The 27,670-nt window shown below is 46.9% G+C and overlaps 1 protein-coding gene across 1 annotated transcript; it reads right to left on the bottom strand.

The window, feature by feature from the left end:
• Nucleotides 1-133: 133 nt before the first annotated feature.
• Nucleotides 134-26,092, bottom strand: LOC149526135 (olfactory receptor 52E4-like). The gene is made up of 3 exons (XM_089775022.1): nucleotides 25,945-26,092; nucleotides 10,348-10,561; nucleotides 134-260 (listed from the first exon to the last, which is right to left on the bottom strand). Exons 1-3 carry the CDS (start codon nucleotides 26,090-26,092, stop codon nucleotides 134-136), a joined length of 489 nt encoding a protein of 162 aa, XP_089631148.1.
• Between the last annotated feature and the right edge of the window lie 1,578 nt (nucleotides 26,093-27,670).

Here is a 27,670-nt window from a genome sequence, read left to right as displayed (position 1 = left end):
CACAATGAAGAGGATGGTGAAGTTCCCCAGGAGGGCCATGGCATACATGGCACAGAAGGGGATGGAGATCCAGACATGGGCCATCTCCGCGCCAGGAATGCCCAGCAGGATGAAGATGGTAGGGTTGGTGAAGTCAGTTGTGTTGGACATTGACATGGGGTACGGGAGAAGGTGTCCGATTCTGAGGAAAATCGGTGTCTCCTGCATGTTCCCCGATTTCTTTGAGCCCAGAGTCTGCGTTATGGTTGCAGTACAAATGCCTGGAAGGAGACGCAATGTTAATATGAGACACAACATACAACACTCAAGAGCTGTAACATGGACTAAACTCTGACTGACGGACAGATCTCCGAAAGCCACTGTCAATGGGCAATTGCCAGCGAATGGGGTTGTTTCCAGGGGGGATCGGCAGGGCTCAGTTCTGGGCCTGATGCTAGTCACTGTTTTCATCAAGGATCCGGATGTAAATAGTGATAGAGATGCAGCCATGTTAGTCTGGTGGAGCTGAAACAAAAGACAGAACTATGTAGCACTTTAAAGACTAACAAGATGGTTTATTAGGTGATGAGCTTTCGTGAGCCAGACACACTTCCTCAGATCAATATGGGGAAGAAAATCGGCACAACCATAGATACCAAAGTGATACAATAAAAAAAAAAGCGAACGCATGTGAAATTGACAAATCAAATTTTAGAACAGATTGGGGGTGAGGGGGAAGGTAAGTTTCTGTGAGGTAGTGACATAGGGGTGATAATTGGGGAAGCTATCTTTGTAATGGGTGAGAAATAGAATGTAATATGAAACTCGCTGCAGATAAAGCTTGTGCATGACCCAAAGGCCGGCAGAGTGGTGACAATGAGGAGTCCAGGGCAGGCATGGATTGATCTGGCGCATTTGGTGAGTGGGAACCAGGCAAACAGAAGGGCTGAATAAAGAGAAATGAAAAGTTATCTGCTCAGAACAGGGAAGGCAGGACAGACCCACCGACCAGGGCACCAGGTTATGGAACCCAGGGACCCTGAATCGGTGTTACGGGTCCTCACTCATTGTGGGCTCCCTGTGCGATACCATGACCAAAAGGGCCAATGTGATCCATGGATACTAAACTAGGGGACTATGTCATGCTGTGATGCATGAGGGTGTAAGGATCCTCACTGAACAGTTATCACTGAAAACAAGAATGGGCAAGACGTCTTGTTTCCTACTTGTTTGGGTGAAATGTTATGGCTGAAACTGTCAACAAACAGGTCAGCCAGAGACAGAGATGAGGGAATGGAAAATTACAGTCTAAACATTTAGGCTACATCTAGATTACATCCCTTTTTCGTAAAAGTGATGCAAATTAGACGTATCGCAATTGCTAATGAAGCGGGGATTTAAATCTCCCCCGCTTCATTAGCATAAAAATGGCTGCCACTTTTTTTCGGCATGGAGCTTTGCCGGGAAAAAGTGCCAGTCTAAATGCGGATCTTTTGGAAAATAAAGCCTTTTCTGAAAGATCCCTTATTTTAAGAGGGATAAGGAATCTTTTGGAAAAGGCTTTATTTTCCGAAAGATCCACGTCTAGACTGGCGCTTTTTTCCGGCAGAGCTCCATGCCGAAAAAAAAGTGGCAGCAATTTTTATGCTAATGAAGTGGGGGAGATTTAAATCCCCACTTCATTAGCAATTTCAATATGTCTAATTTGCGTCCCTTTTACGGAAAAGGGATGCAGTCTAGACGTATCCGGGGAGTGTGGATCTGGAACAGGGGAAGGATTTTCCCTCTGTACATGGCATTGATGAACCTGAGAGTCTGCAGCCCTGGAGGCAGCATTGGAAACGGAATGTTGAAAAATGGAGAAGGTTGCGGAAGAGAACCACAAATATGACAGGAGGCTGGACAAAGTGCCAGAGAGAGAGAGAGGGAGAGAGACTTAAAGAACTTCATTCATTTATCTTAAATAGCAATAACAGGCTCTATAGTCCTGTGGAGAAAGGCCAAACAGGGCCCAGCAGGTGTGAGCTAAAACTTAGGGGGTGAATCTGGACTCCTAGCGGGGGGGTGGCTCTGCCATTAGCCTCCTGGAAGCAGAACCTGGAGGGTCAGTGAAAACCCGGCTCGGGCAGTCTGTAGATGCAGGGGAGCCGGCTGACGGGCTGCCGAAGGGGGGAGGTGAGGGACACCTCAGCCGGGGGAGGGGATCTGGTGCCTTTGGGAGCCCATCCTGTCCCGCAGCCTCGAAGGAGTGTTGGGTAGGGCTGACCTCCCTGAGGAGAGAGACAGCTGCGGTTGAACACACCGCTTCCTGATATTTAAATCCCGGGCTTCATTTGCAAGTTTGAATGCCTACATTAGCCACCCTAGTTCAAACTAGACATTACTAGCTGGGGACTGTGTAGTGTAGACATACCCTAAAGCACTTTGCAGAGAGCAAGTTAATTTCTGTGACTCTCTGAATGGAGGATGCCACCATAAGAGGACAGACTGAAAAGTCTGCTTGATTGAGAGAAGAGACAAGGAAGGGGGTATAGCGTGGAGAAAAGCCGAATACGCATGGAATTGATTTTATTCCAAGAGAGAGAACAGTCCCCAGCTAGTAATGTCTATAGATACTTACTCCTTTAAAACAGAGATGCAAATTATCAGCAAAACTGCTTGGGAGGAAAATTATACTCACTAAAATGGGAGTGAAAACTGGGAGTCTTTTTATTAGATAGTTAAAAACATAATATTCCACACTGAAGAGAGGGGACAACTTTGAGAAAACTCTGGTTAAGTTGCAAAGTGAATGCAGCAATTTAGAGGGAAAAACCAATATGAGAGAAATGGGGGGAAAGGGAAAATAGACGCCAATTAGAAAAAAATAATACTAATTAGAAGTTATGAAAATTGATCATTGACATTAAAGACATCAGGGAAACGTCCAGGCTTGTCAGCACTAAGGATGAAAAATTAGATCGTATCAAGCGTCAGAGGGGCAAACCTGTTAGTCTGTACATTTAAAAGCAATGAGTAGTCCTGCGGTACCTTAGTCTAGGTCTAGATTACAAGTTTTTGTTGGAAAAAGCTACGCAAAATGCGCTCCACCTTTTTCTTTGCTTTGCTGATTCTTTTGTTGGAAGAGGCTTTTCCAACATTTGGCCCATCTAAACTGGGCCAAATGTCAGAAAAACTCCTCTTTCAGAAGCTCCCTTATTCCTAGTGGAATGAGGCATACGGAAGGCTTCCAAAAGAGTGTGTTTTCTCTTCCACAAAAAAAAAACCCACAAAAAAACGGAAGAGTAAACGTGTTCCCTGGACATGAAACAGTTTTTCCAGTGTTCTGGATAAACTGGGTAGTCTAGCCGTATCCCTAGAGACTAACAAAAAAAAGTAAATGTTCATCAGATGAGTTGTACTGGAAATTATAAAAGAATTACCTAGATTTGAGTAAAGTAATTTTCATATCTAAAGCCCCCTTATTTAGCCTTAATTTGATACGAGTTCTACAATGGCCAAGTACGTCTTTTGCTGTTAGATATTATGAAGTGTATCAAGGAAAGATTCAGGATGAGTTACAGATATCATCTACGATGCTGACATACTTTCTAATCCATTGGCACTCAAGGATATTAAATAGCATCCACAGTAGAACCTGAAATATATGAACTCCACAGCTACAACCATCTGATCAACCACAGGTCACATTCAGAAGCAGATGTATGCAGTGAGTCAGAAGCAAAGCCAAACCAATGAACCAAGGAGGCAAAACAAAGGCAGGAGCGTGTTCAACATCAGTACAAGGTATGAAAATGTATCGGAAAGTTTATTAAAAAAAAAGAGTTGATGGTACCTGTGAGTGCTGAGAGGGACGTGTCTTCCCTGGAACCCCCCTCAGGCAGCGACATCCCACACCTCTCTCAGCCCAGCGTCTGCAGCAGCGTCCCACACTGAGAGCCGGCACAGGGCTGTGCACCATCTATAATACAGCGCTGGGCAGTCCCAATGGGGTTCCCTCAGTCTCCAAGAGACAAGTGAGCATCTGGATGCAAAGAGGCTGCAGACCAGCCTGTCTGGGCTTCTGGGCTAATTACCCAGCTGTAGGGGTAAACAGCAATTCAGGGCCATTCCCAAAGGAAGTTGAGAACTCCTGGGCTTTGGGCTGAGGCAGCGAAGATCTGGCTGTTCTGTGTGCTTGTGTGTAGTTGATATTTTGAGTTGATTGAGGGGAAAACAGAGGGATAGTGCCTAGATCTGCAAAGTGCCTAAAACCCTATCAATGCCCAGGAGGGTTGGGTGGGCAGCAGGCACACGGATCTGCACACAGAAGACTGACAAGAGACACAACACGTTCAGCAGACACACAGAGCGGTCGTTAAGACATCACAAATCAATAATGTTCATCAGTAACTGTGGTGATACTGGACAGCCCCGTTTACAGAAGGATCTTGAGAAGGCCTAGGAATGACAGTATGCCCAGGAGCACGTGGCCCCATTCCACAGATAGGTAAACTGAGGTACAGGGAGACGTGAATTGGCCAAGGACAGACAGAGATTGGCTGGCAGAATGACAGACAGCAGCCAGGAGTCTTGACTATTACACAGAAGAGGTATCCCGGAAAAATTCCGCCACATCCAGGGAACGTGCTGACTTTTCCGCTTTTTTTTGTAGAAGAGCAGACCCGCTCTTTCGGAAGCCCTATCTTTCTCCTCCCAGAAGGAAGAAGGGTTCTTTCAGGAGAGGAGGCTTTTCCGTAATTTGGCCCAGTGTAGCTGGGCCTAGACTTTTCTAAAGCATTTGATTCGGTCTCACGTGACCTCCTTATCAATAAACTGGGCAAATACAACCTAAATGGGGCTACTATAAGGTGTGTGCATAATTGGCTGGATAACCGTTCTCAGAGAGTAGTTATTAATGGTTTGCAGTCATGCTGGAAGGGCATAACAAGTGGGGTTCCGCAGGGGTCTGTTGTGGGACCGGATCTGTTCAATATCTTCAGTGATTTAGATGATGGCATAGAGAGTACGCTTATTAAATTTGCAATTGATACCAAGCTGGGAGGGGTTGCAACTGCTTTGCAGGATAGGGTGAAAATTCAGAATGATCTGGAAAAACTGGATAAATGGTCTGAGGTAAATAGGATGAAGTTTAATAAGGACAAATGCAAAGTGCTCCACTTAGGAAGGAACAATCAGTGTCATACATTCAGAATGGGAAGTGACTGTCTAGGAAGGAGTCCTGCAGAAAGGGATCTAGGGGTTATAGTGGACCACAAGCTAAATTGGAGTCAACAGTGTGATGCTGTTGCAAAGAAAGCAAACATGATTCTGGGATGCATTTACAGGAATGTTGTGAGCAAGACACGAGAAGTCATTCTGCTCTACTCTGCACCGATTAGGCCTCAATTGGAGTATTGTGTCCAGTTTTGGGCACCACATTTCAATAAAGATGTGGGGAAATTGGAGAAGAGCTGAAAAAAATGATTAAAGGTTTAGAAAACATGATGTAAGAGGGAAGACTGAAAGAATTGGGCTTGTTTAGTTTGGAAAAGTGAAGACTGAGAGGGGACATGAGAGTGGTTTTCAAGTATCTAAAGGTTGTTACAAGGAGGGAGAAAATTTGTTCTTCTTGGCCTCCAATGGCCAGGACCACTCAGGTGGATTGACTCATCAAAGTAGATGAAGCCATGTAGATTAGGCTTATCTGCAGAGGCAAATGAAGCCGTGATTTAAATAATAGCAGCTTCATTTAAATTTAAATGGCTGCCGCGCTGAGCTGACAAACAGCTGATCAGCTGTTTGTGGGCTCAGTGCGCTAGTCTGGACGCTCCCACGCCGACCTGAAAGCCCTTTATCGACCTCCCCGTTATGCCTCGTAGGATGAGGTTTACCGGGGAGGTCGATAAAGGGCTTTCATGTCGACAGGGGAGTATCCAGACTAGCGCGCTGAGCCAACAAACAGCTGATCAGCTGTTTGTTGGCTCAGCGGAGCAGCCATTTAAATTAAAATGAAGCCACAATTTTTTAAATCGCGGCTTCATTTCCCTTTGCCGAACAAATAAATCTATTTGGCTCCCTCGACGGAGCCATGTAGTCTAGATGTTCCCGAAGAGTGCTGACCAGCAGCTGGTGACTAAGGGGTTAAACTCAGGTAGCAAGGGTGCTGGTCATTGGGAGAGCTAATCAAGACAGAGGGTTGAAATCTGAATTGGCTATAGATTCCTTGCCTGCTTTCTTTATGTGGGAGAAAGAAACCAGGAGTTGAGAGTCACAGAATGATGTATGCCCAAGCGGGACTGCCATATCTCCAAGGAATTCGGGGCATGGAAGGGGACTGAACAAAGAGACGATCGTGAGTTAATAAAAGGGAAGAAAGTGAATCTAGTCGTGATGAGGGTATTTTTCTTTATTTTGTGGTTTGGTTCAAACTTCTCAATGTGGACCTATGTCTCTCCTCTCCATTTACCATCTAAGCACTGTACCCAGAGATTTTCTCTCTGTTATAATTTGTTTTCCTTAGTTGCTCTGTAACATCTAGCAACCAAGTCTGCGCTATCAATATATCTTCAGTTTTGTAATAAAAATCACTTGTTAAGGTGATGATTTGATTCGTGTGCCCTGGAAGGTACAGGATGTCTGTCTGTCTATGGGTTTGTCTACCCTTGCCCCCTAGTTTGGACTAGGGAGGCAAATGAAGCATACCGAAGATGCTAATGAAGCGCGGGATTTAAATATCTCGGGCTTGATAAGCATATTCGTGGCCAGTCACCATTTTAAAATGTCAGTTGCTGGTCGCCCGATTTAACTTGCCACGTGTAGACGCGGTAGTCTGATCCAAAACCCTTCCCTCGAATTAACTGTTACTTATTGCGTGTAGTGGACAGTATTAACAGATAAGCCCATGTTTATTGGTTAATTGTGTAGTTGCCTATGCATTGACATCCCTCATGTCTGCCTGCCAAGTACCAAATCACATGAGGTCATGGGACTTTCCTATGTCACAGCTTGCCCCTGGCTTCTGTACTCCTCTCCCATCACTCTCTGGATCTTCTCCACCTCCATCCCTGCCACAGCTGGGCTCTCTCTTTCCCGGGGCACTCATGGGTGCTGCTGCATGGGTGCTCAAGGGGCCTGTGTGTAGGTAGGAGGTGGCCTATCCAAAGTGTAGTCCAGGGGGATGTGGAGAATGTGATGCACTAAGCCTGTTAGTTCTTTACTAATTTATTGTGTGATGGGATGACTAATCATTATGTTATATTCTATAGTCTCACTGCACGTTATTAAGGTTTACATTGTGGGGCTAGGGTAGCGTAGGACAGATTAGTATTTCAAGGAACCAAGCACTAGACATGAGTGACAGAAGTTGTATCTCAAGAACCTCAGGGTTGAGTCTGCAAGACATTGGTTTAGCTACTGTAGGCCTTGGAGACAAGAAACGATGACATACATGACTGAAAAGTAACCCAATACCCTACGATTATGGGAAAAGTGGAGCTAAATGATAATATTGCTGAAAATTACCATGAAGGTCAATATTAGATCATAAAGGTATCATAAAAGCGCATCAGTCTCAGACACGGGTCTTCATTAAAGGACACAGGCTGCGTGCGCATCACTGGTCATGAGTATAAAGGCAATTTACCCAGCCGAGAGAAAGTTCTCATTTTGTGAGTTTCCAGGGAGCACAGACCAATAACAGAAGAGGGGCAGACGCTGTTGTAGATAGGCACAGAGTGTAGGTGCAGACAGAATCAGAGTAGAAGAAGGGGGTGCCCAGAACAGGAAAATAAAGCTCCCTCTGCAAAATTCCAGCAGGAACCATGCCTCTACTGGGGCTCAAGCCAGGAAAGACGTATCGCACTATTAAATGGTGGGAGTGTGACTGTATTTGTAACTGGCACAGAGGTGTGTATGGAATTTCTAAGCCCTTGGGAAATCATAACTTTAATAAAACCCAAAATACATGAGACCTTGTCCTGAGAAAACCAGGTGGGGAAGCTACTTTCATCTGCATGTCTTCATAGAACACTAGACCTTCCTTGAGGCTGTATTTGAAGCAAGCAGCAGAGATGCTGCTCACTCTGTGAAGCTGAAACCTGTTGCTACCAGAAGTGAAGGCACGCTGGTATAACACATCTAAACGGTGCTCGGTCCTGCCATGAATGCAGGGGACTGGACTTGATGACATCTCGGGGTCCCATCTAGTTCTTTGATTCTGGCCTAATACAATTCACTTTAAATAACTACATAGCCTACAAAATCAACAGTTCCTTCTATTTTTCCGTCCATGTGCAGAATGAATTTTGTGGTGTGCACAAATATAGAGATAATGCATAGATGTGCACTAGCAGTAAAATATACATATACCTAAGTAACCACAGGGATTATTGCACCTGCCAGGTTACGATAGAAATCTTATAACTCATTACAGAAAGAAGTACATTTGAAATGAGAGAAAAATGAAAATTTTGTATATTCAGAGCAGCCAAAAAGCTACAATAATTGCCCTCGAGAAGGCAATTAGGGAGCATTTCTGGGCATTGCAGGAAACATGGAGAAGTGAGAACGACACCTATAACACACTAGCGTGTGTTGGGAGCTGAGTATGACAGAGACAGAGTGTGTGTCCATGTACGACTGGCACTGTGTGTGTCTGTGTGTCACACACACACAGACACACACATGCAGAATCCATGTGTGTGACACTGACACTGAGTATGGGTGTGCTGGCTGCATGGGGAGTGGCTGAGGACCGTGCACTGTCCCTTCAGGCCCAGGTACACCCAGTCTGAAGCCTCGTTCAGATCCCAGCAGAGACCGGCATCCCCATCCTGCTCCTGAGCCCTGCCCCTCCCCTCTGTAGAGCTGGGGTGCATGGATGGGGGATGAGGAGGGGAGAGGACACCTAAATATCACCCTCCCCGCACAGCCAGCAGCAGGGGTCCAGAAGCATCTGGCCAGGGGTTCAAAGGTAGCGAGGGAAAGGAACCTACCCTCAAGTTGCCAGATGCACACGGCTCTGCTAATGCTGTGCCCGACACTTGCAAGACGCTTGCCCAGTCACACAGCTCAGAGGGTCTCTGCTCAACACGAGCTCTTACCACGCAAGGAAGAGCCCCTGGAGCCAGTGTGAATAGGTCTCTAAACACATCCCCTGCATGTGCAGCGACAGCCACACAACAACCAGCACGTTGGGAACCACTCAGAAATGGTCACAGCAGATCCTCCGCGTTATGAGCATCAGAGCCACGAACTGACCAGTGAACCACCCCCTTCGGTGGGAACTAGAAGTAGCCAATCAGACCTCAGCAGAGACAAAATAAAAGGACAGAGCTCTGGGTAATATAAACTGCCCTGAAAAAGAAAATATAAGCAATATTTTTCCTCTGTGTAGATGGTGAGAGGGCCAAGCACCATGTCACCAGCTACCTCTGCAGAGAGCTCAATCACATTTTGTGGTATTGAAGGTCTGGAGGCCGAATTCCTCTGTAAGTTCCCTTTAGTAGAGAGGCCCACTCCTCCTTCTTCAAGTACCATTGAAGAAAACTTTAGGCGACTTTATGACTGATAAGCTGGAAGAATCGTTCCCGGATCTGTTTGGTCCTCACCCCATAGATGATGGGGTGTAGCATGTGGGTCAATGACAGGCACACATTGGCAATGAGAACGTGGAAATGCAAAGGCACGTTTTGTGCAAAACGGAGCACAAGGGAGGAGAAGAGACCTGGGATGTAAAAGGCTGAGATGGCACAGAGGTGGGAGCTACAAGTCCCAAAAGTCTTGAGCCGGGCATCCTTCGTAGGGAGTTTGAAGATGGCCCTGAGGATCTGGGTGTAGGTCAAAACAATGAAAATCGCATCCAGACCATTTACACCGAAAAGCATAAACAGGCCGTAGTAACTATTGACACGGGTGTCAGCACAGGCCAGGTTCACCAGACCTGCGTTGGAGCAGAACGTCTCAGGAATTCTGTTGGTTCGGCAATAGGGCCATTGACTCGCCAGGCATGGGCAGGGCAGAGTGAGAATGGCACTGCGCAGCACCACGGCCAGAGCAATCTTGAGCACAATGGGGCTTGTCAGGATGGTGGAATGTCTCAGGGGATGGCAGATGGCCACGTAACGATCCAACGCCATGGCCACGAAGATCCCGGACTCCATCGCTGAGAAGCAGAGCACAAAGTACATCTGGGTGAAGCAAGCACTGAAATTGATCTCTCTGGAATTGAACCAGAAGATGCTCAACATTTTGGGCAGGATGGACGTGGACAGGACTAGGTCAGTGATGGCCAGCATGCAGAGGAAATAGTACATGGGCTCATGGAGGCTCGGCTCTGTCTTCACAATGAAGAGGATGGTGAAGTTCCCCAGGAGAGTCATGGCATACATGGCACAGAAGGGGATGGAGATCCAGACATGGGCCGTCTCCGCGCCAGGAATTCCCAGCAGGATGAAGATGGTGGGGTTGGTGAAGTCAGTTGTGTTGGACATTGACATGGGGTACGGGAGAAGGTGTCCGATTCTGAGGAAGATCGGTGTCTCCTGCATGTTCCCCGATTTCTTTGAGCCCAGAGTCTGCGTTATGGTTGCAGTACAAATGCCTGGAAGGAGACGCAATGTTAATATGAGACACAACATACAACACTCAAGAGCTGTAACATGGACTAAACTCTGACTGACGCAATTGCCAGCGAATGGGGTTGTTTCCAGGGGGGATCGGCAGGGCTCAGTTCTGGGCCTGATGCTAGTCACTGTTTTCATCAAGGATCCGGATGTAAATAGTGATAGAGATGGAGCCATGTTAATCTGGTGGAGCTGAAAAAAAAGACAGAACTATGTAGCACTTTAAAGACTAACAAGATGGTTTATTAGGTGATGAGCTTTTGTGAGCCAGACCCACTTCCTCAGATCAGTATGGGGAAGAAAATCGGCACAACCATAGATACCAAAGTGATACAATCAAAAAAAAAAAGCGAACGCATGTGAAATTGACAAATCAAAGTTAGAACAGATTGGGGGTGAGGGGGAAGGTAAGTTTCTGTGAGGTAGTGACATAGGGGTGATAATTGGGGAAGCTATCTTTGTAATGGGTGAGAAATAGAATGTAATATGAAACTCGCTGCAGATAAAGCTTGTGCATGACCCAAAGGCCGGCAGAGGGGTGACAATGAGGAGTCCAGGACAGGCATGGATTGATCTGGAGCATTTGGTGAGTGGGAACCAGGCAAACAGAAGGGCTGAATAAAGAGAAATGCAAAGTTACCTGCTCAGAACAGGGAAGGCAGGACAGACCCACCGACCAGGGCACCAGGTTATGGAACCCAGAGACCCTGAATCGATGTTACGGGTCCTCACTCATTGTGGGCTCCCTGTGCGATACCATGACCAAAAGGGCCAATGTGATCCATGGATACTAAACTAGGGGACTATGTCTAAATTACATCCCTTTTTCGTAAAAGTGATACAGATTAGACGTATCGCAATTGCTAATGAAGCAAGGATTTAAATCTCCCCCGCTTCATTAGCATAAAAATGGCTGCCGCTTTTTTTCGGCGCGGAGCTTTTCCGGGAAAAAGCACCAGTCTAGACGTGGATCTTTTGGAAAATAAAGCCTTTTCGAAAAGATCCCTTATCCCTTATTTTAAGAGGGATAAGGAATCTTTTTGAAAAGGCTTTATTTTCCGAAAGATCCGCGTCTAGACTGGCGCTTTTTTCCGGCAGAGCTCCACGCCGAAAAAAAAGCGGCAGCTATTTTTATGCTAATGAAGCGGGGGAGATTTAAATCCCCGCTTCATTAGCAATTGCAATATGTCTAATTTGCGTCCCTTTTACGGAAAAGGGATGCAGTCTAGACATAGCTGGGGAGTGTGGATCTGGAACAGGGGAAGGATTTTCCCTCTGTACATGGCATTGATGAACCTGTGAGTCTGCAGTCCTGGAGGCAGCATTGGAAAAGGAATGTTGAAAAATGGAGAAGGTTGCGGAAGAGAACCACAAATATGACAGGAGGCTGGACAAAGAGCCAGAGAGAGAGAGAGGGAGAGAGACTTAAAGAACTTCATTCATTTATCTTAAATAGCAATAACAGGCTCTATAGTCCTGTGGAGAAAGGCCAAACAGGGCCCAGCAGGTGTGAGCTAAAACCAGTAACATTCTGTTTGGAAATAAGGGCCCAATGTTTAGCCCTCAGTAGGAAAACTTCCTTTTGTTTGTTTTAAACCTGCTACCTATTAACTTCATTGGGTGACCCCTAGTTCTTATATTGTGGCAATAAGTGAATAACTTCTCCTTATTCACTTTTTCCACACCACTCATGATTTCATAGACCTCTATCCTATCCCCCCTTAGTCTCCCCTTTTCTAAGCTGAAAAGTCCAAATCTTTTACATCTCTCTTCACATGGGACTCGTTCCAAACCCCTAATAATTTTTGTTGCCCTTTTCTGCACCTTTTCCAATACCAAAATATCTCTTTAGAGACAAGGCAACCACATCTACATGTAGGGTTCAAGATGTGGAGGTACCATGGTTTTATATAGAGGTAATAAGATATTCTCTCCCTTATTCTCTATCCCTTTTTTAATACTATGTAACGTTCTATTGCTTTTTTCACTGCCGCTGCACACTGAGTGGGTGTTTTCAAAGAATTTTACACAATGACTTCAAGATCTCCTTCTTGAGTAGTTCTAGCTAAATTAGTGCTCATCATATTTTATGTACATTTGGGATAATATTTTCCAATGTGCATTAATTTACATTGATCAACTTTAAATTTCATTTGCCATTTTGTTGCCCAATCACTTAGTTTGATGAGATCTTTTTGAAGCTCTTCACAGTCTGCTTTGCTCTGAACTATCTTGAGCAGTTTGGCATCATCTGCAAATTTTGCCACCTCACAATTTCCTCTTTTTCTAGATCATTGATAAATATGTTGAATAGGATGGGTTGGAGGACAGATTGTTGGGGGACCCCACTAGTTCCCTCTCTCCACTTGGAAAACGGACCATTTATTCCTACCCTTTGTTTCCTGTCTTTTAACCAGTTCTCAATCCATGAAAGAGCCTTCCCTCTCATCCCATGACAATTGACTTTGCTTAAGAGCCTTTGGTGAGGGACCTTGTCAAAGGCTTTCTGGAAATCTAAGTACACTATATCCACTGGATCCCCCTTGTCCATATGTTTGTTGATCCCTCAAAGAACTCTAGCAGATTAGTAAGGCATGATTTTCCTTTGCAGAAACCATGTTGACTTTCTCCCAACAAATTATATTCAGCCATATGTCTGACATTATTCTTTACTATAGTTTCAATTAATTTGTCTATTACTGACATTAGACTTACCATTCTGTAATTGTCAGGATGATCTCTAGTGCCCTTTTAAAATATAGGTGTCACATAAGCTATCTTCCAGTCATTAGGTACGGAAACTGATTTAAAGGATAGGTCACACACCAAGTTAATAGTTCCGCAATTTCACATTTGAGTTGTTTCAGAACTCTTGGGTGAATGCCATCTGGTCCCGGTGACTTGTTACTGTTAAGTTTATCAGTTTGTTCCAAAATCTCCTCCAATGACACCTCAGTTTGGAACTATTCCTCAGATTTGTCACCTAAAAAGATTGGCTCCAGTTTGGGAATCTCCCTAACTTCCTCAGCTGTGAAGACTGAAGCAAAGAATTAATTAAGCTTCTCTGCAATGACTTTAACATCTTTGAGGGCTCCTGTAGCATCTCAATTGTCTAAGGGCCCTACTGGTTTTTTTTAGCAGGCTTCCTGCTACTGATATACTTAAAAAACCTTTTGCTATTACTTTTTGAGTTTCTGGCTAGCTATTCTTCAAACTTCTTTATGGCTTTTCAACTGTATTTTTACACTTAATTTGACAAAGTTTACAGTCCTTTCTATTTCCCTCATGAGGATTTGACTTCCATTTTTAAAATATATCTTTTTATCTCTCACTGCTTCTTTGACATGGTTGTTAAGCCATGGTAGCACTTTTCTGGTTCACTACTGTGTTTTTTGGTGGTACTACTGTGTTCTTCAGTTTTGGGTATACATCTGAGTTGGGCCACTATTATGGTGTCTGAAAAGTGTCCGTGTAGCTTGCAAGTATTTTACTTTTGTACCTTTTAATTTCTGTTAAACTAACTTCCTCATTTTGTGTAGTTCCCCTTTCTGAGATGAAATGCCGCCGTGTTGGGCTGCTGAAGTGTTTTTCCCACCACAGGGATGTTAATTTTTATTACATTATGGTCACTATTTCCAAGTGGTCCAGTTATATTTACCTTTTGAACCAGATCCTGCACTCCACTTAGTACTAAATCAAGAACAGCCTCTCCCCTTGTGGGTTCCAGAACCAGCTGCTCCAAGAAGCAGTCATTTAAGCTTTCAAGAAATTTTATCTCTGCATCCCGCCCTGAGATGATGTAGCTCAGTCAATATGGGGATAGTAGAATTCCCCCAGTATTATTGTGTTTTTTATTTTGATAGCCTCTCTAATCAGCCTTAGCATTTCATAGTCACTATCACTGTCCTGATCAGGTGGTTGATAATAGATCCCTACCGACATATTCTTATTATTGGAGCATGGAATTACTACCCATAGAGATTCTATGGAACATTTTGGCTCATTTTAGATTTTTACTTCATTTGATTCTATAGTTTCTTTAGTGTTTAGTGCCACTCTCCCACCAGCACGACCTGCTCTGTCCTTCTGATATGTTTTGTACCCCTGTATGACTGTGTCCCATTGATTGTCCTCATTCCACTTAGTTTCCATGATGCCTATTATATCGATATCCTACTTTAAAACTAGGCACTCTAGTTCACCCATCTTATTATTTAGACTTCTACTGTTTGTGTATGAGCACTTTAATAATTTGTCACTGTTTATCTGTCTGCCATTTTCTGATGTGTTAGACTCTTTTTCATTTGATTGTGTCTCATGAGTTCTGACCCGTAGTTTATCATCTTCCATCCTCTCCTCCTGACTAGAACACAGATTATCTCTATTAACAGACCCTCCCCGAAGAGATGTCTCTGTCTGATCCATGTGCTCCTCTGCACCTGTTGGCTTTCCCCCAGCCCTTAGTTTAAAAACTGCTGTACGACCTTTTTAATGGTAAGTGCCAGCAGTCTGGTTCCATTTTGGTTTAGGTGGAGCCCATCCTTCCTGTGTAGGTTTCCTCTACCCCAAAAGTGTCCCCAGTTCTTAGTAAATCTAAACCCCTCCTCCTTACACCATCGTCTCATCCACATTGATACTGAAACTCTGCCTGTCTACCCGGCCCTGCGTGTGGAACTGGAAGCATTTCAGAGAACGCCACCATAGAGGTCCTGGATTTCCTCTTTCCTACCAGCCTAAATTTGGCCTCTCTCCTACCCTTCCCTATGTCATTGGTACCTGCATGTACCACGACCACTGGCTCCTCCTCAGCACTACACGTAAGTCTATCCAGATGTCTCGAGGGACCTGCCACCTTCACACCAGGCAGGCAAGTCACCATACGGTTCTCCCGGTCATCACAAACCCAGCTATCTATGTTTCTAATGATTGAATCCCCCATTTTTAACACCTGCCTTGTCCTGACTGGAGTTCCCCCCCTCCCCTGCAGGTGTATCCTTAGTGCGAGATGATCCCATAACATCCTCTGGAAGGAGGGTCCCAACTACAGGATCATTTCCCTCTGCTCCAGCAGACTGTCTTCCTTGAGCTTTTCATCCTCCTTAACAGCACAGGGACTGTCTGACCGGAGGTGGGGCAATTCTACAGTGTCCCAAAAAACTTCATCTGCGTACCTCTTGGCCTCCCTTAGCTCCTCCAGTTCAGTCATCCTGGCCTCCCAAGCCCGTACGTGGTCTCTGAGGGCCACAAGCTCCTTGCACCGAATGCACACATCCGCCATCCACCCACAGGGCAGGTAATCATACTTATTACACTGAGCACGATAAACAGGATAGCCCCCACTCTGCTTCTGGGCGTCTGCCTGCATCTCTCCTACAGCTAATTAGGTTATTGAGAGGGTTTTTATTTAAATCAAGTAGTTTTGGTTTTAGTTCATTGTAAAAGTTTTTAAGAATGGCAAGAGTACCGCACCCCCTTCCAACTCCCCTTCAAAACGCCCTCTCGAAACACCTTGTTAGATGCCCCTGTTCACAAAAATGCGGTGAAGGCTAGGACTCTAACGGGGTTCAAGAAAGAGCTAGATAGATTCATGGAGGTTAGACCCATCAATGGCTATTAGCCAGGATGGATAGGAATGGTATCCCCAGCCTCTGTTTCTCTGGAGGTGGATGACAAGGGAGGGATCTTGTGAGGATTACCTGTTCTGTTCCCTCCCTCTTGGTCATCTGGTACTGGCCACTGCTGGCAGACAGGATACTGGGCTGGATGGACCTTCTGTCTGACCCAGTCTTATGTCTTTATGTCTGAAGAAAAACTTCTTCCTTTTAAGAAAAGACGGACAGTGGAACAGATGCTGGGCGGGTGTGGTTGCTCCTTCGCTGGACGGTTTCTGAATGAGGCAGGACACCCACTGTCTATCTCATCATGCCCAGGTTGCTCAGGTTTGTTGAGCACGTGAACTAATCAGCCAGAGCTGGTACCTGTGAGTGCTGAGAGGGACGTGTCTTCCCTGGAATCCCCCTCAGGCAGCCGCGTCCGGCACCTCTCTCAGCCCAGCGTCGTCAGCAGCGTCCCGCACCGAGAGCCGGCAGGGGTGAGCACTGGTTATAACCCAGCTTTGAGCCATCCCAGGGGCGTTGGCTTAGTCACTAGGGAAGAAGCGGCATCTGAGAGAAAACAGGCTGGAGACTGGCCTGTCTGCACTTCTGTGCTAATTACCCAGCTGTAGGAGTAAACAGCAATTAAGGCACCTGCCCTAAGGGAGAGGAGAACTCCTGGGCTCCAGGCTGAGGTAGGGAGGAATTGGCTGCTCATTTGTGTATACTTAAAAAAGTATAGTTGAGTAGGCAAAAATAAAAATTTGGGTATAGCTTCTAGCTTTCCATCGAGTCTGATCCCATGTGATGCCCAGCAGGGATGGGTGGGCAGCAGACACACAGATCTGGGCACAGAAGACTGACAGGAGACACACGTCTTCTACAGGCTCCTGGGACCGTTGGTAAGGTGTCACAAATCAATACTTCTCACAACAAACTCTCATGATACTGCACAGCCCCTTTCGTTGAAGGACCTGAGAAGCCCTAGGAATGGCAGCATGTTAACATGGACTTATCCCCATTCTACAGCTAGGTAAACTGAGGCACAGGTGAGGTGAGCTGGCCAAAGCCAGCAGTCCTGACTTTCCAGTTGTAACCACTGTCACTGTCATGCTACGAGGACTCCGGCTCGGGCAGGGCAGAGGCTGCATGAAGGAAGCTGAGCTCTTGCCATCCTCTCAAAGTGAATCTGAGGTTCCCAGAACTAGCTGGAGTGTGGGAGCTTCCTGCCCCTGGGAGGGGTGAACTCCGGGACTCTACTTCCCCTCCCGCTCAGAGACCTGCCCACCCAGCACAGGCACTGAAGTTGCATGTTCCTGGCAGTGGAGTGTGGCTGGAGGCTTGTCCTGGGGACAGACGTTTCCCTTTTCCACAAAAGCTGCCCTGGGACAAGGGCGGGGGTCATATGGGCAGGACAGAGGCTGGATTGGTGTGGGCGTTGGATTTTTTCTGTCCCTCTCAGTTCAGCGTCTCCCCGTCTCTCCCAGGAAGGACACTGGGTTCTAAGCATTGACTGGGACTGAGGCTGTGTCCAGACTCAGGGGTTTTTTTCGAAAAAAGTAACCTTTTTTCGAAAAAACTTCACCTGCGTCTAGACTGCAGCCGCGTTCTTTTGAAATTAAATCGAAAGAACGCGGCTTTTCTTTCGACGGCGGTAAACCTCATTGCACGAGGAAGAACGCCTTTTTCGACGGAGACTGGGAGATGGGTTGGAAATGGGGGGGACTACGGCCTATAATGGGAAGGAGAAAGGAGGGTCAGGGCACAACAGGGAGGCAAGATCAAATCAGTATCTTAGATGCCTATATACAAATGCGAGAAGTATGGGTAATAAGCAGGAAGAACTGGAATTGCTAACCAATAAATACATCTATGATATCATTGGTATTACAGAAACCTGGTGGGATGGGACACATGAATGGAATGTTGGTATGGAAGGGTACGGCTTGCTCAGGAAGGACAGACAGGGAAAAAAGAGAGGAGGGGTTGCCTTGTATATTAAAAATGAACACACTTGGACTGAAGTGGAGATGAATGTAGAAGATAGCCGTGTAGAGAGTCTCTGGGTTAACCTAAAAGGAGTAAAAAACGAGGGTGATAGCATGCTAGGAGTCTACTACAGGCCACCTAGCCAGGTGGAAGAGGTGGATGAGGCCTTCTTTAAACAATTAACAAAACTATCCAAAGCCCAAGATTTGGTGGTGATGGGGGACTTCAACTATCCAGACATATGTTGGGAAACTAACACAGCGGGGCACAGGCTATCCAATAAGTTTCTGGACTGCATTGGAGACAACTTTCTGTTTCAGAAGGTTGAAAAAGCTACCAGAGGAGAAGCTGTTCTGGATTTGGTTTTAACAAATAGGGAGGAACTAGTTGAGAACTTGAAAGTGGAAGACAGTATAGGGGACAGTGATCACGAAATAATAGAGTTCATGATCTTAAGGAAAGGTAGAAGGGAGACCAGCACAATTGAGGTAATGGATTTCAGGAAGGCAGATTTTGATAAGCTCAGAGAACTTGTAGGTAAGGTCCCATGGGAAGCAAGACTGAAGGGGAAAACAACTGAGGAGAGTTGGAAGTATTTCAAAGGGACGTTGTTAAGGGCCCAAAAGCAAACAATTCCGCTGTGTAGGAAAGATAGAAAATATGGCAAAAGACCAGCTTGGCTTAACAAGGAGATCTTGCACGATCTCAAAATAAAAAAGGAGTCATATAAAAAATGGAAACTAGGACAACTAACAAAGGATGAATATAGGCAAGCAACACGGGAATGCAGGGGCAAGATTAGAAAGGCAAAGGCACAAAATGAGATCAAACTAGCTATAGGCATAAAAGGAAACAAGAAGACCTTTTATAAATACATTAAAAGCAAGAGGAAGACCAAGGACAGGGTAGGCCCACCGCTTAGTGAGGAGGGAGAAGCAGTAACAGGGAACTTGGAAATGGCGGAGATGCTCAATGACTTCTTTGTTTCGGTCTTCACCGAGAAGTCTGGAGGTGTGCCTAACGTAGTGAATACAAGCAGAGAGAGGGTAGGTTTAGAAGATAGGATACACAAAGAACAAGTTAAAAATCACTTAGGAAAGTTAGATGTCAGCAAGTCACCAGGTCCTGATGAAATGCATCCCAGGATACTCAAGGAGCTGATAGAGGAGGTATCTGAGCCTTTAGCTATGATCTTTGAAAAATCATGGCAGACAGGGGAGATTCCAGAAGAATGGAAAAGGGCAAATATTGTGCCCATCTATAAAAAGGGGGGAATAAGAACAACCCAGGAAACTACAGACCGGTCAGTTTAACATCTGTCCCAGGGAAGATAATGGAGCAGGTAATTAAGGAAATCATATGCAAACACTTGGAAGGTAATAAAGTGATAGGGAATAGCCAGCATGGGTTTGTGAAGAACAAGTCATGCCAAACTAATCTGATAGCTTTCTTTGAAAGGATAACAAGCCTTGTGGATAAGGGAGAAGCGGTGGATGTCATATACCTAGACTTTACTAAGGCATTTGATACGGTCTCGCATGATATTCTCATTGATAAACTAGGCAAATATAACTTAGAGAGGTCCACGATAAGGTGGGTGCATAATTGGCTGGATAACCGTAGTCAGAGAGTTGTTGTTAACGGTTCTAAATCCTGCTGGAAAGGGATAACAAGTGGAGTTCCTCAAGGGTCTGTTTTGGGACCCGTACTGTTCAATATCTTCATCAATGATGTAGATATTGGGATAGAGAGTACGCTTATTAAGTTTGCAGATGATACCAAACTGGGTGGGGTTGCAACTTCTTTGGAGGATAGGGACATAATTCAAAATGACCTTAGCAAGTTAGAGAAATGGTCAGAGGTAAACAGGATGAGGTTTAATAAAGAGAAATGCAAAGTGCTCCACTTAGGAAGGAACAATCAGTTCCATACATACAAGATGGGAAGCGACTGTCTAGGAAGGAGCATGGCGGAAAGGGATCTAGGGGTCATAGTGGACCACAAGTTGAATATGAGTCAACAGTGTGATGCTGTTGCAAAAAATGCAAATATGATTCTAGGTTGTATCAACAGGTGTGTTGTAAGCAAAACTCATGAAGTCATTCTGCCGCTCTACTCTGCACTAGTTAGGCCTCAGCTGGAGTACTGTGTCCAGTTCTGGGCACCACATTTCAAGAAAGATGTGGAGAAATTGGAAAGGGTCCAGAGAAGAGCGACAAGAATGATTAAAGGTCTAGAGAACATGACCTATGAAGCCAGGCTTCATGAAGTGGGCTTGTTTAGTTTGGAAAAAAGAAGATTAAGGGGGGACATGATAGCGGTTTTCAAATATTTAAAGGGTGTCACAAGGACGAAGGCGAAAATTTGTTCCTCTTGGTTTCTGAGGACAGGACAAGGAGTAATGGGCTTAAAGTGCAGCAGGGGAGGTTTAGATTGGACATTAGGAAAAAATTCCTAACTGTCAGGGTGGTCAAATATTGGAATAAATTGCCAAGGGAGGTGGTGGAATCTTCCTCTCTGGAGATATTTAAGAACAGGTTGGATAGACATTTGTCAGGGATGGTGTAGACGGAGCTTGATCCTGCCTTGAGGGCGGGGGGCTGGACTCGATGACCTCTCGAGGTCCCTTCCAGTCCTATTATTCTATGATTCTATGATTCTATGAAGTCTTGGGGGGCAGGGCGGTCCGTGCCAGCCCGGGGGACATCGAGCCGGGACCAGAGGGCCCTGACCTGGGCGCACCAGAAGGGTCACCGCCAGCAGCGTCGTCCAGGGAGACCGTACCAGGTAAGTAGTTTGAATTAAGTAGTTCGGGGGGGGAGGTGGCAGGGAGACCAGGGACCGCGCGCGTGGGCCATGCCTTCCACAGATCACGCAGACACCTGTGCACGTGCGAGCACGTGCCATGCCACCCTTGGGCAGGTGGCTCCAGCTGCGTGACACCCAGGGGCCATTGCCCAATAGGCACATGCTTGTGCAAAGAGATGTGACATGCTCCCGACCCTGGGGCAGGACCCAGCAGGATGATTTCCCTTCACATGTCCCCTCTACACGGAGGCAGGGGACATCTCCCCCTCCCCCCACCGCCCCGGCCACACTATACATGGCACAGGGACATGGGTGTGGTCTTGGGGCAGCTCCCAGTCCCGGGGAGAGCCAGACATCCTGACCATGGCCTCTGTACAAGCACAGCAGCTGTGACGGTGCAGGACATGGTCACCCTCATGTTGAGGAGTTGGGGAGGGGGCTGGGCATCATCCTCTGCGTCCCCAGGGAGAACTGACCACTTCTCTTCTTTCTCTACAGCTGCACCAGCTGCTCGTGCAGGGCGCACCACCCCGCCCGGGACATGCTTCCGCACCCGCGGCCTGCTCCGGACCGCCAGCACGGAGCAGGAGTACAGGGACCAGCACCTTGGGGCCCTGCGAGCCCTGCACTGCACACTACAGGCGTGGATGAGGGAAGACCTGCAGGTCCGCCACGAGTTGAATCTCATGAGATTTCTGGAGGATTGGGCCACTAGAAATCTCATGAGATTCAACAAAGACAAGTGTAGAGTCCTGCACTTGGGACGGAAGAATCCCAAGCATAGTTACAGGCTGGGGACCAACCAGTTAAGTAGTAGTTCTGCAGAAAAGGACCTGGGGGTTACAGTGGATGAGAAGCTGGATATGAGTCAACAGTGTGCCCTTGTAGCCAAGAAGGCTAATGGCATATTAGGATGCATTAAGAGGAGCATTGCCAGCAGATCCAGAGATGTCATTATTCCCCTTTATTCGGCTTTGGTGAGGCCACATCTGGAGTACTGTGTCCAGTTCTGGGCCCCCCACTACAAAAAGGATGCGGACGCATTGGAGAGGGTCCAGCGGAGGGCAACCAAAATGATTAGGGGTCTGGAGCATATGACCTACGAGGAGAGGCTGAGGGACTTGGGTCTGTTTAGTCTGCAGAAGCGAAGAGTGAGGGGGGACTTGATAGCAGCCTTCAACTTCCTGAAGGGAGGTTCCAAAGAGGATGGAGAGAGGCTGTTCTCAGTAGTGACAGATGGCAGAACAAGGAGCAATGGTCTCAAGTTGTGGTGGGAGAGGTCCAGATTGGATATTAGGAAAAACTATTTTACTAGGAGGGTAGTGAAGCATTGGAATGGGTTACCTAGGGAAGTAGTGGAGTCTCCATCCCTAGAGGTATTTAAGTCTCGGCTTGACAAAGCCCTGGCCGGGTTGATTTAGATGGGATTGGTCCTGCCTAGAGCGGAGGGCTGGACTTGACGACCTTCTGAGGTCTCTTCCAGTTCTGATTCTATGATAAGGGGATGGTTGGATGAAATAACATGATCTTGGTAACTAATTGACCATTCATTTCCAGTTGGAAATAGGTCAATGGAGGGATGATAGGAGTTGCTATAGGGAACTTTCTGGGTGTCTGGCTGGTGAGTCTTGCCCACATGCTCAGGGTTTAGCTGATCGCCATATTTGGGGTCAGGAAGGAATTTTCCTCCAGGGTAGATTGGCAGAGGCCCTGGAGGTTTTTCGCCTTCCTCTGTAGCATTGGGCACAGATCACAGCTGAAGGACTCTCTGCATGTTGGGGCCTTCAAAGTATTGGAAGGCTTCAATATCTGAGACATAGGTGAGAGGATTATTCTAAGAGGGGTGGGCGAGATTCTGTGGCCTGCACGGTGCAGGGGGTCAGACTAGATGATCATAATGGTCCCTTCTGACCTTAAAGTCTATGAGTATGAGTCTATGAGCTGCTGGCTGAGCTCCGAGGGCTGAGCACCAACCTGCAGCTCCTGCTGCAGAGCATGGTGCCCCGTGCTGATCCTGCACCTGCTGCCCCCCCAACTGCTGTCCCTCCTCCCACTCCTGCTCCCCCTCCCACTTCTCCCTCCTCAACCCCCACAACCTCTTCCTCAATGTCCACACCCCCCACCTCAACCTCCGCACCCTCCACCCCATCCCCCCGGGAACACCGAGGCCCCCTCCCTCGCCGTGCTGGGAGGCGGTTGGCCCGGCGAGACCCCCACCCCTGATCCTTGAGTTTCCCCACCCCTCCTTTCCCTTGCTTCCCCCTTTCAGCTCCCTCCTCCCAGTTTTCCCCCTCCCCTCTCCCAGCCTCTCTCTTCCCCTCTCCCACCTCCTTTTCCCAGTTTCCCCGAGTTTTGTTAAATAAACAGAGTTTCTATTTTTGAACACACGTGTCCTTTATTTTGTACATCAAGAAGAGGGGCTAGGGAAGGGTATGTGGAAGGAGGTGAGGCAGGACTGGGGCACGAGCCCCCAATGGGGAGGACTGGGCTGGCTCTGTGGGCTTCTGGGGGTGGAACCTCTCCTGCAGTCCCCCGATTGCCCCCTCTCCCCAGATGGTAGCCTGCGGCACGTGCATCCGGTCTGATGGCCGAGTGGTGTGATGTGCCCAGTGTGGGTACTCCGGGCACTCCAAGCCAGGACTGGTTTGCAAGCGGGGAACCCCTGAGAACTGTCTGTCCAGGGTGGGGGTCGGATCCCTTTAAGCACAGCCCTGGGCTAGCCTGAGACAGCAGCTCCATGCTCTAAGTCCTCCTCTGATGCCCTGCTGGCACTGCTTCCAGCCATCCTTAAGCCCAGTTCAGGGTCCACTCTGTGTGGACATGCTAGTTCGAATTAGCAAAACACTAATTCGAACTAGTTTTTTAGTCTAGATCCGTTAGTTCGAATTAGCTTACTTCGAATTAACTAATTCGAACTAAATTAGTTCGAATTAGCGCTGTAGTGTAGACATACCCTATTATAGTGGTCAAGGTCTCCGGAGCCAGGAGCTGTTCTTCTCCCAGGCACTTGTGCATTACGTGTACATGAGGGTGTGGCCATCCCAGGGCCTCCTAGAATCTTTTCTCCTCTATTGTTTCTTGGCTGCTGGGATATGATCTGCCAGCTGCGGTGGTCTGGCCTGATATAATGAGGCAATTGTAAGGCCCCTTTTCTAGCCCCTTCAGTTTAAAACTCCCCAGTAACTTACAATGCAGTCAGACTTCTCTGCAAGCCGCTTTTTCGAAAGAGAGCACCCAGGCAGTCCAGATACCCTTGTTCAAAAAAGCACAGTTTGCATTATGTAGTGCTTTTTTGAAAGACCACTTTTGAAAAAAAAAACATTCTTCCTCGTAAAACGAGGTTTTCCGAGGTCAAAAAAACTGCCGCGTTCTTTCGATTTAATTTCTAGATGCAGGGGAAGGACATGTTGAAGGCAAACATGAAAAGGCGTGGCATCGGTATCGACACGTGGGAGAACTTTGCCCAGGACTGTCCTCAGTAAAGAGTGGTAATCCCTGAGGGGGTGGTGTATTTTGAGAGGTCTCACTGCAGCGCAGACGAGGAGAGGTGGAGAAGGAAAAAAGAGCAGCAAAAACTGCCCTGCCTCTCTCCAATAGCCACCAGCAACTGTCTCTTGTGCAGTAAGACCTGCAGCTCCAAATTCAGAAGGGTCACCCAGCTACAGATCCACAAATAGGAGGGTGTCAGGAAGACGTCCGACTTGTTATCGAGTGACCACTGAGAGAGAGCGATTGTGCGATGGTATGATTAATCATTATATTATACCACATAGTCTCACTGATGTTGCAGGGTTGAATGATGGACAAAGCTGGGTGGAATAGTAAGAGGCGATTTATTCGGTTACAGCATCCAGACCGCTTGCTCCCCTCCGCCTCGCGACCAATGAAGTGAGCCCTGAGTGACGCATACAACATCTTATATCCCTACCGTCTCTTGGTACCCGCCCTGTCCCTTTTTTTCTGAATCATCCTTTCATTTCCTAATATGGTGAGGATTACCCCTTCCTGGACCTGACCTCTTTGCTTCCTACTATGGAGAGGCTACCTTTCCCCGGACCCTACCTATTGATTCCTTATATGGTGCATTTTGAAGCCTTATTTAACTGGCAGCGGATTGGGTAACTGGATGGCCTAACTTATAGTAAGCCACAAATTAGGAACTTTGTGGCTTAATTTACGAGAGGACGCTACTTCTAAGGCAGTCCTTGTATTGACCTTTTTCCTGTGACACAGGGCCCCCCCATGTAGCTGAGGGTCATCTTGTTTCCACACTGGATTTCTGCAGAGAGTTATGAAGGCAGGCTGTTATGCCTGGATCCTTCCTTCAGCTCCCTGTAGTCCAGATCCAGCGCTGAGATCTCCTTTATTTTCACACCCACAACTGGATTACACTGTGGGGCTATGGAAGCGTAGGACAGATCAGTATTTCAAGGAACCAAGCGCTAGACATGAGTGACAGAAGCTGTATCTCAAGAACCTCAGGGTTGAGGCTGCAAGACATTAGTTTAGCTCCTTTAGGCCTTGGAGACAAGAAACGATGACATACATGATTGAAAAGTAACCCAATACCCTACGATATAGGAAAAGTGGAGCTAAGTGATAATATTGCCGAAAATTACCATGAAGGTCAATATTAGATCATAAGATTATCATGAAAGTGCATCAGTCTCAGAGATATGTCTTTCCTCTAGGACACAGGCAGCGCATCACTACTCATGAGAATAAAGGCAACTTAACCAGCCGAGAGAACGTTCACGTTTTGTGAGTTTCCAGGGAGCACAGACCAGTAAAAGTGGCAGATACTGGTGTCTGAGACCTCAAGCATCATTGGGCTTGGGGTGCAACTGTTCAATTAAACATCTGCCTGCCTACACGAAAGGCCAGACTCTATCACCAAGAAGCAGAACACAAAGTACATCTGGGTGAGGCAGGCACTCAAATTGATCTCCTGGAACTAAACCAGAAGATACTCAGCATTTTGGACACAATGGACGTGGACACAATCACATCGGTGATGGCCAGCATGCAGAGGAAATAGTACATGGGTTCATGGAGGCTCGACTCCATCTTCATGATGAATAGGATGACGAAGTTCCCCAAGAGGGCGATGACGTACATGGCACAGAAGAGGATGGAGATCCAGCGGGATGAAGGTGGAGCGGTTGGTGAAGTTGGTTTTATTCAAGTCTGACATGGAGAACGTGTCTCATGCTCAGGCAGAATGGTGTCTCCTTCATGTAGCATATGTTCCCTCTGACTTTCTGTGCATGCCCAGGCTCTAGGGTAAGTATTGCAGTAAAAATGCCTGGATGGAGAGACAATGTTAATGTCAGAGAGGACATCCACCAGTGGAGACTGTTCTCAGGGGTGAAGCAGATTGGTCATGTCTTCACACACTCTGAAGTGACGTTGTCAGAAGTGAGGTAAATGAATTTGAACAACTGACCTTATTAATGACAATTCTGTATTTTATGGCAGGTGCTAATGATATCTACATTTCAAGTTGTGGGGAAGCTTAATGGGCAGTTGCAGGAAACATGAGTGTCGACACTGGTTCTCCCGCTTTGATGTTTAACACAATGAATCCCCGACTGGAGAGTCCACGCTGTAGGGAGTTCCCCATTCCCTTGGGTGGTCAAAATCTGAGAGTGGAAAAACCCCCACAAATCGTGGCCACGACACGTGCTGGTAGCAACGCCCCAGCTAGAGCAGACCTCACAGAAACGCCCCGGCTGTCATGGACCACAGCTCATTCTCCTGCTCATGCGCAGTAGGGGCCAAACAAAGACCCTGTTCAGACACCCAGTGCAAGCTACACAGCCAAGGTCCCCCACTGAAGAAACAACTTCAGACAAAAGCCTCGTAACATGGTGTGACGTAGTGGGGGCCATATTCACTGTTTGCTTTGTTGTGCTGTGTGTGATTGCTACTGTCCTGAGCTGTTCTGTAGTGACTCTGTGTGTGTGCTGTGCCCAGCGAGGGATGGGATCTTTGGGGGAAAACTGAGGGTAGGCACGTAGGGAATAGCCCCAGCCAGCCTCTCAGCTGATCCTAGGGAGAAAATGCAACCAGTGATCGTCAGATAACACCTGGGGCCAGGGAAGCAGGATGAAAGAGGAGATGGGGCTTCCTAGAGGGCTGAGACCAGTTGCTGTGTGTTATTTTTTTGGCTGGCTTAGGGAGGGGAAGTTAGGTGGCTTAGGGGGATGGGCAGGGGTCCAGGACCCTGGTTCTGGGGCTCCCTATCCCCATTGTACTGGCTGCTCCAGGTTACTGTAACAACGGGTATGTCTACACCAGCCCCCTAGTTCAATCTAGGGAGGCTAATGAAGGCGACACTATATCCCACACTTCATTAGCATGTTCCCAGCTGATTGCCATTTTAGAAATTGACTAGCCCAAAGTAACTACCCGTGTCTACACGTTGCAGTGAAACAGGATTCCGATTTAAAGCCCTAACTCGAATTAGCTGTTATTCCTCCTGCAATGAGATTTACCAGCTAACTCAATCATGTTTGCTTTTTTTGCAACAGCATCACACTGCTGACTCATATTCAGCTTGTGGTCCACTATCACCCCTAGATCCCTTTCTGCCGTACTCCTTCCCAGACTGTCGCTTCCCATCTTGTATGTATGGAACTGATTGTTCCTTCCTAACAATGATGTGCACATCATTCATTGTGCACAACTTGATTT

The sequence above is a fragment of the Pelodiscus sinensis genome, chromosome 1, assembly GCF_052426305.1.
Source record: "Pelodiscus sinensis isolate ZL-2025 chromosome 1, ASM5242630v1, whole genome shotgun sequence".
Lineage (NCBI taxonomy): Eukaryota > Metazoa > Chordata > Testudines > Trionychidae > Pelodiscus > Pelodiscus sinensis.
The sequence above is the reverse complement of the archived record's forward strand: the minus strand, read 5'-3'. Positions and strand labels throughout refer to the sequence as shown.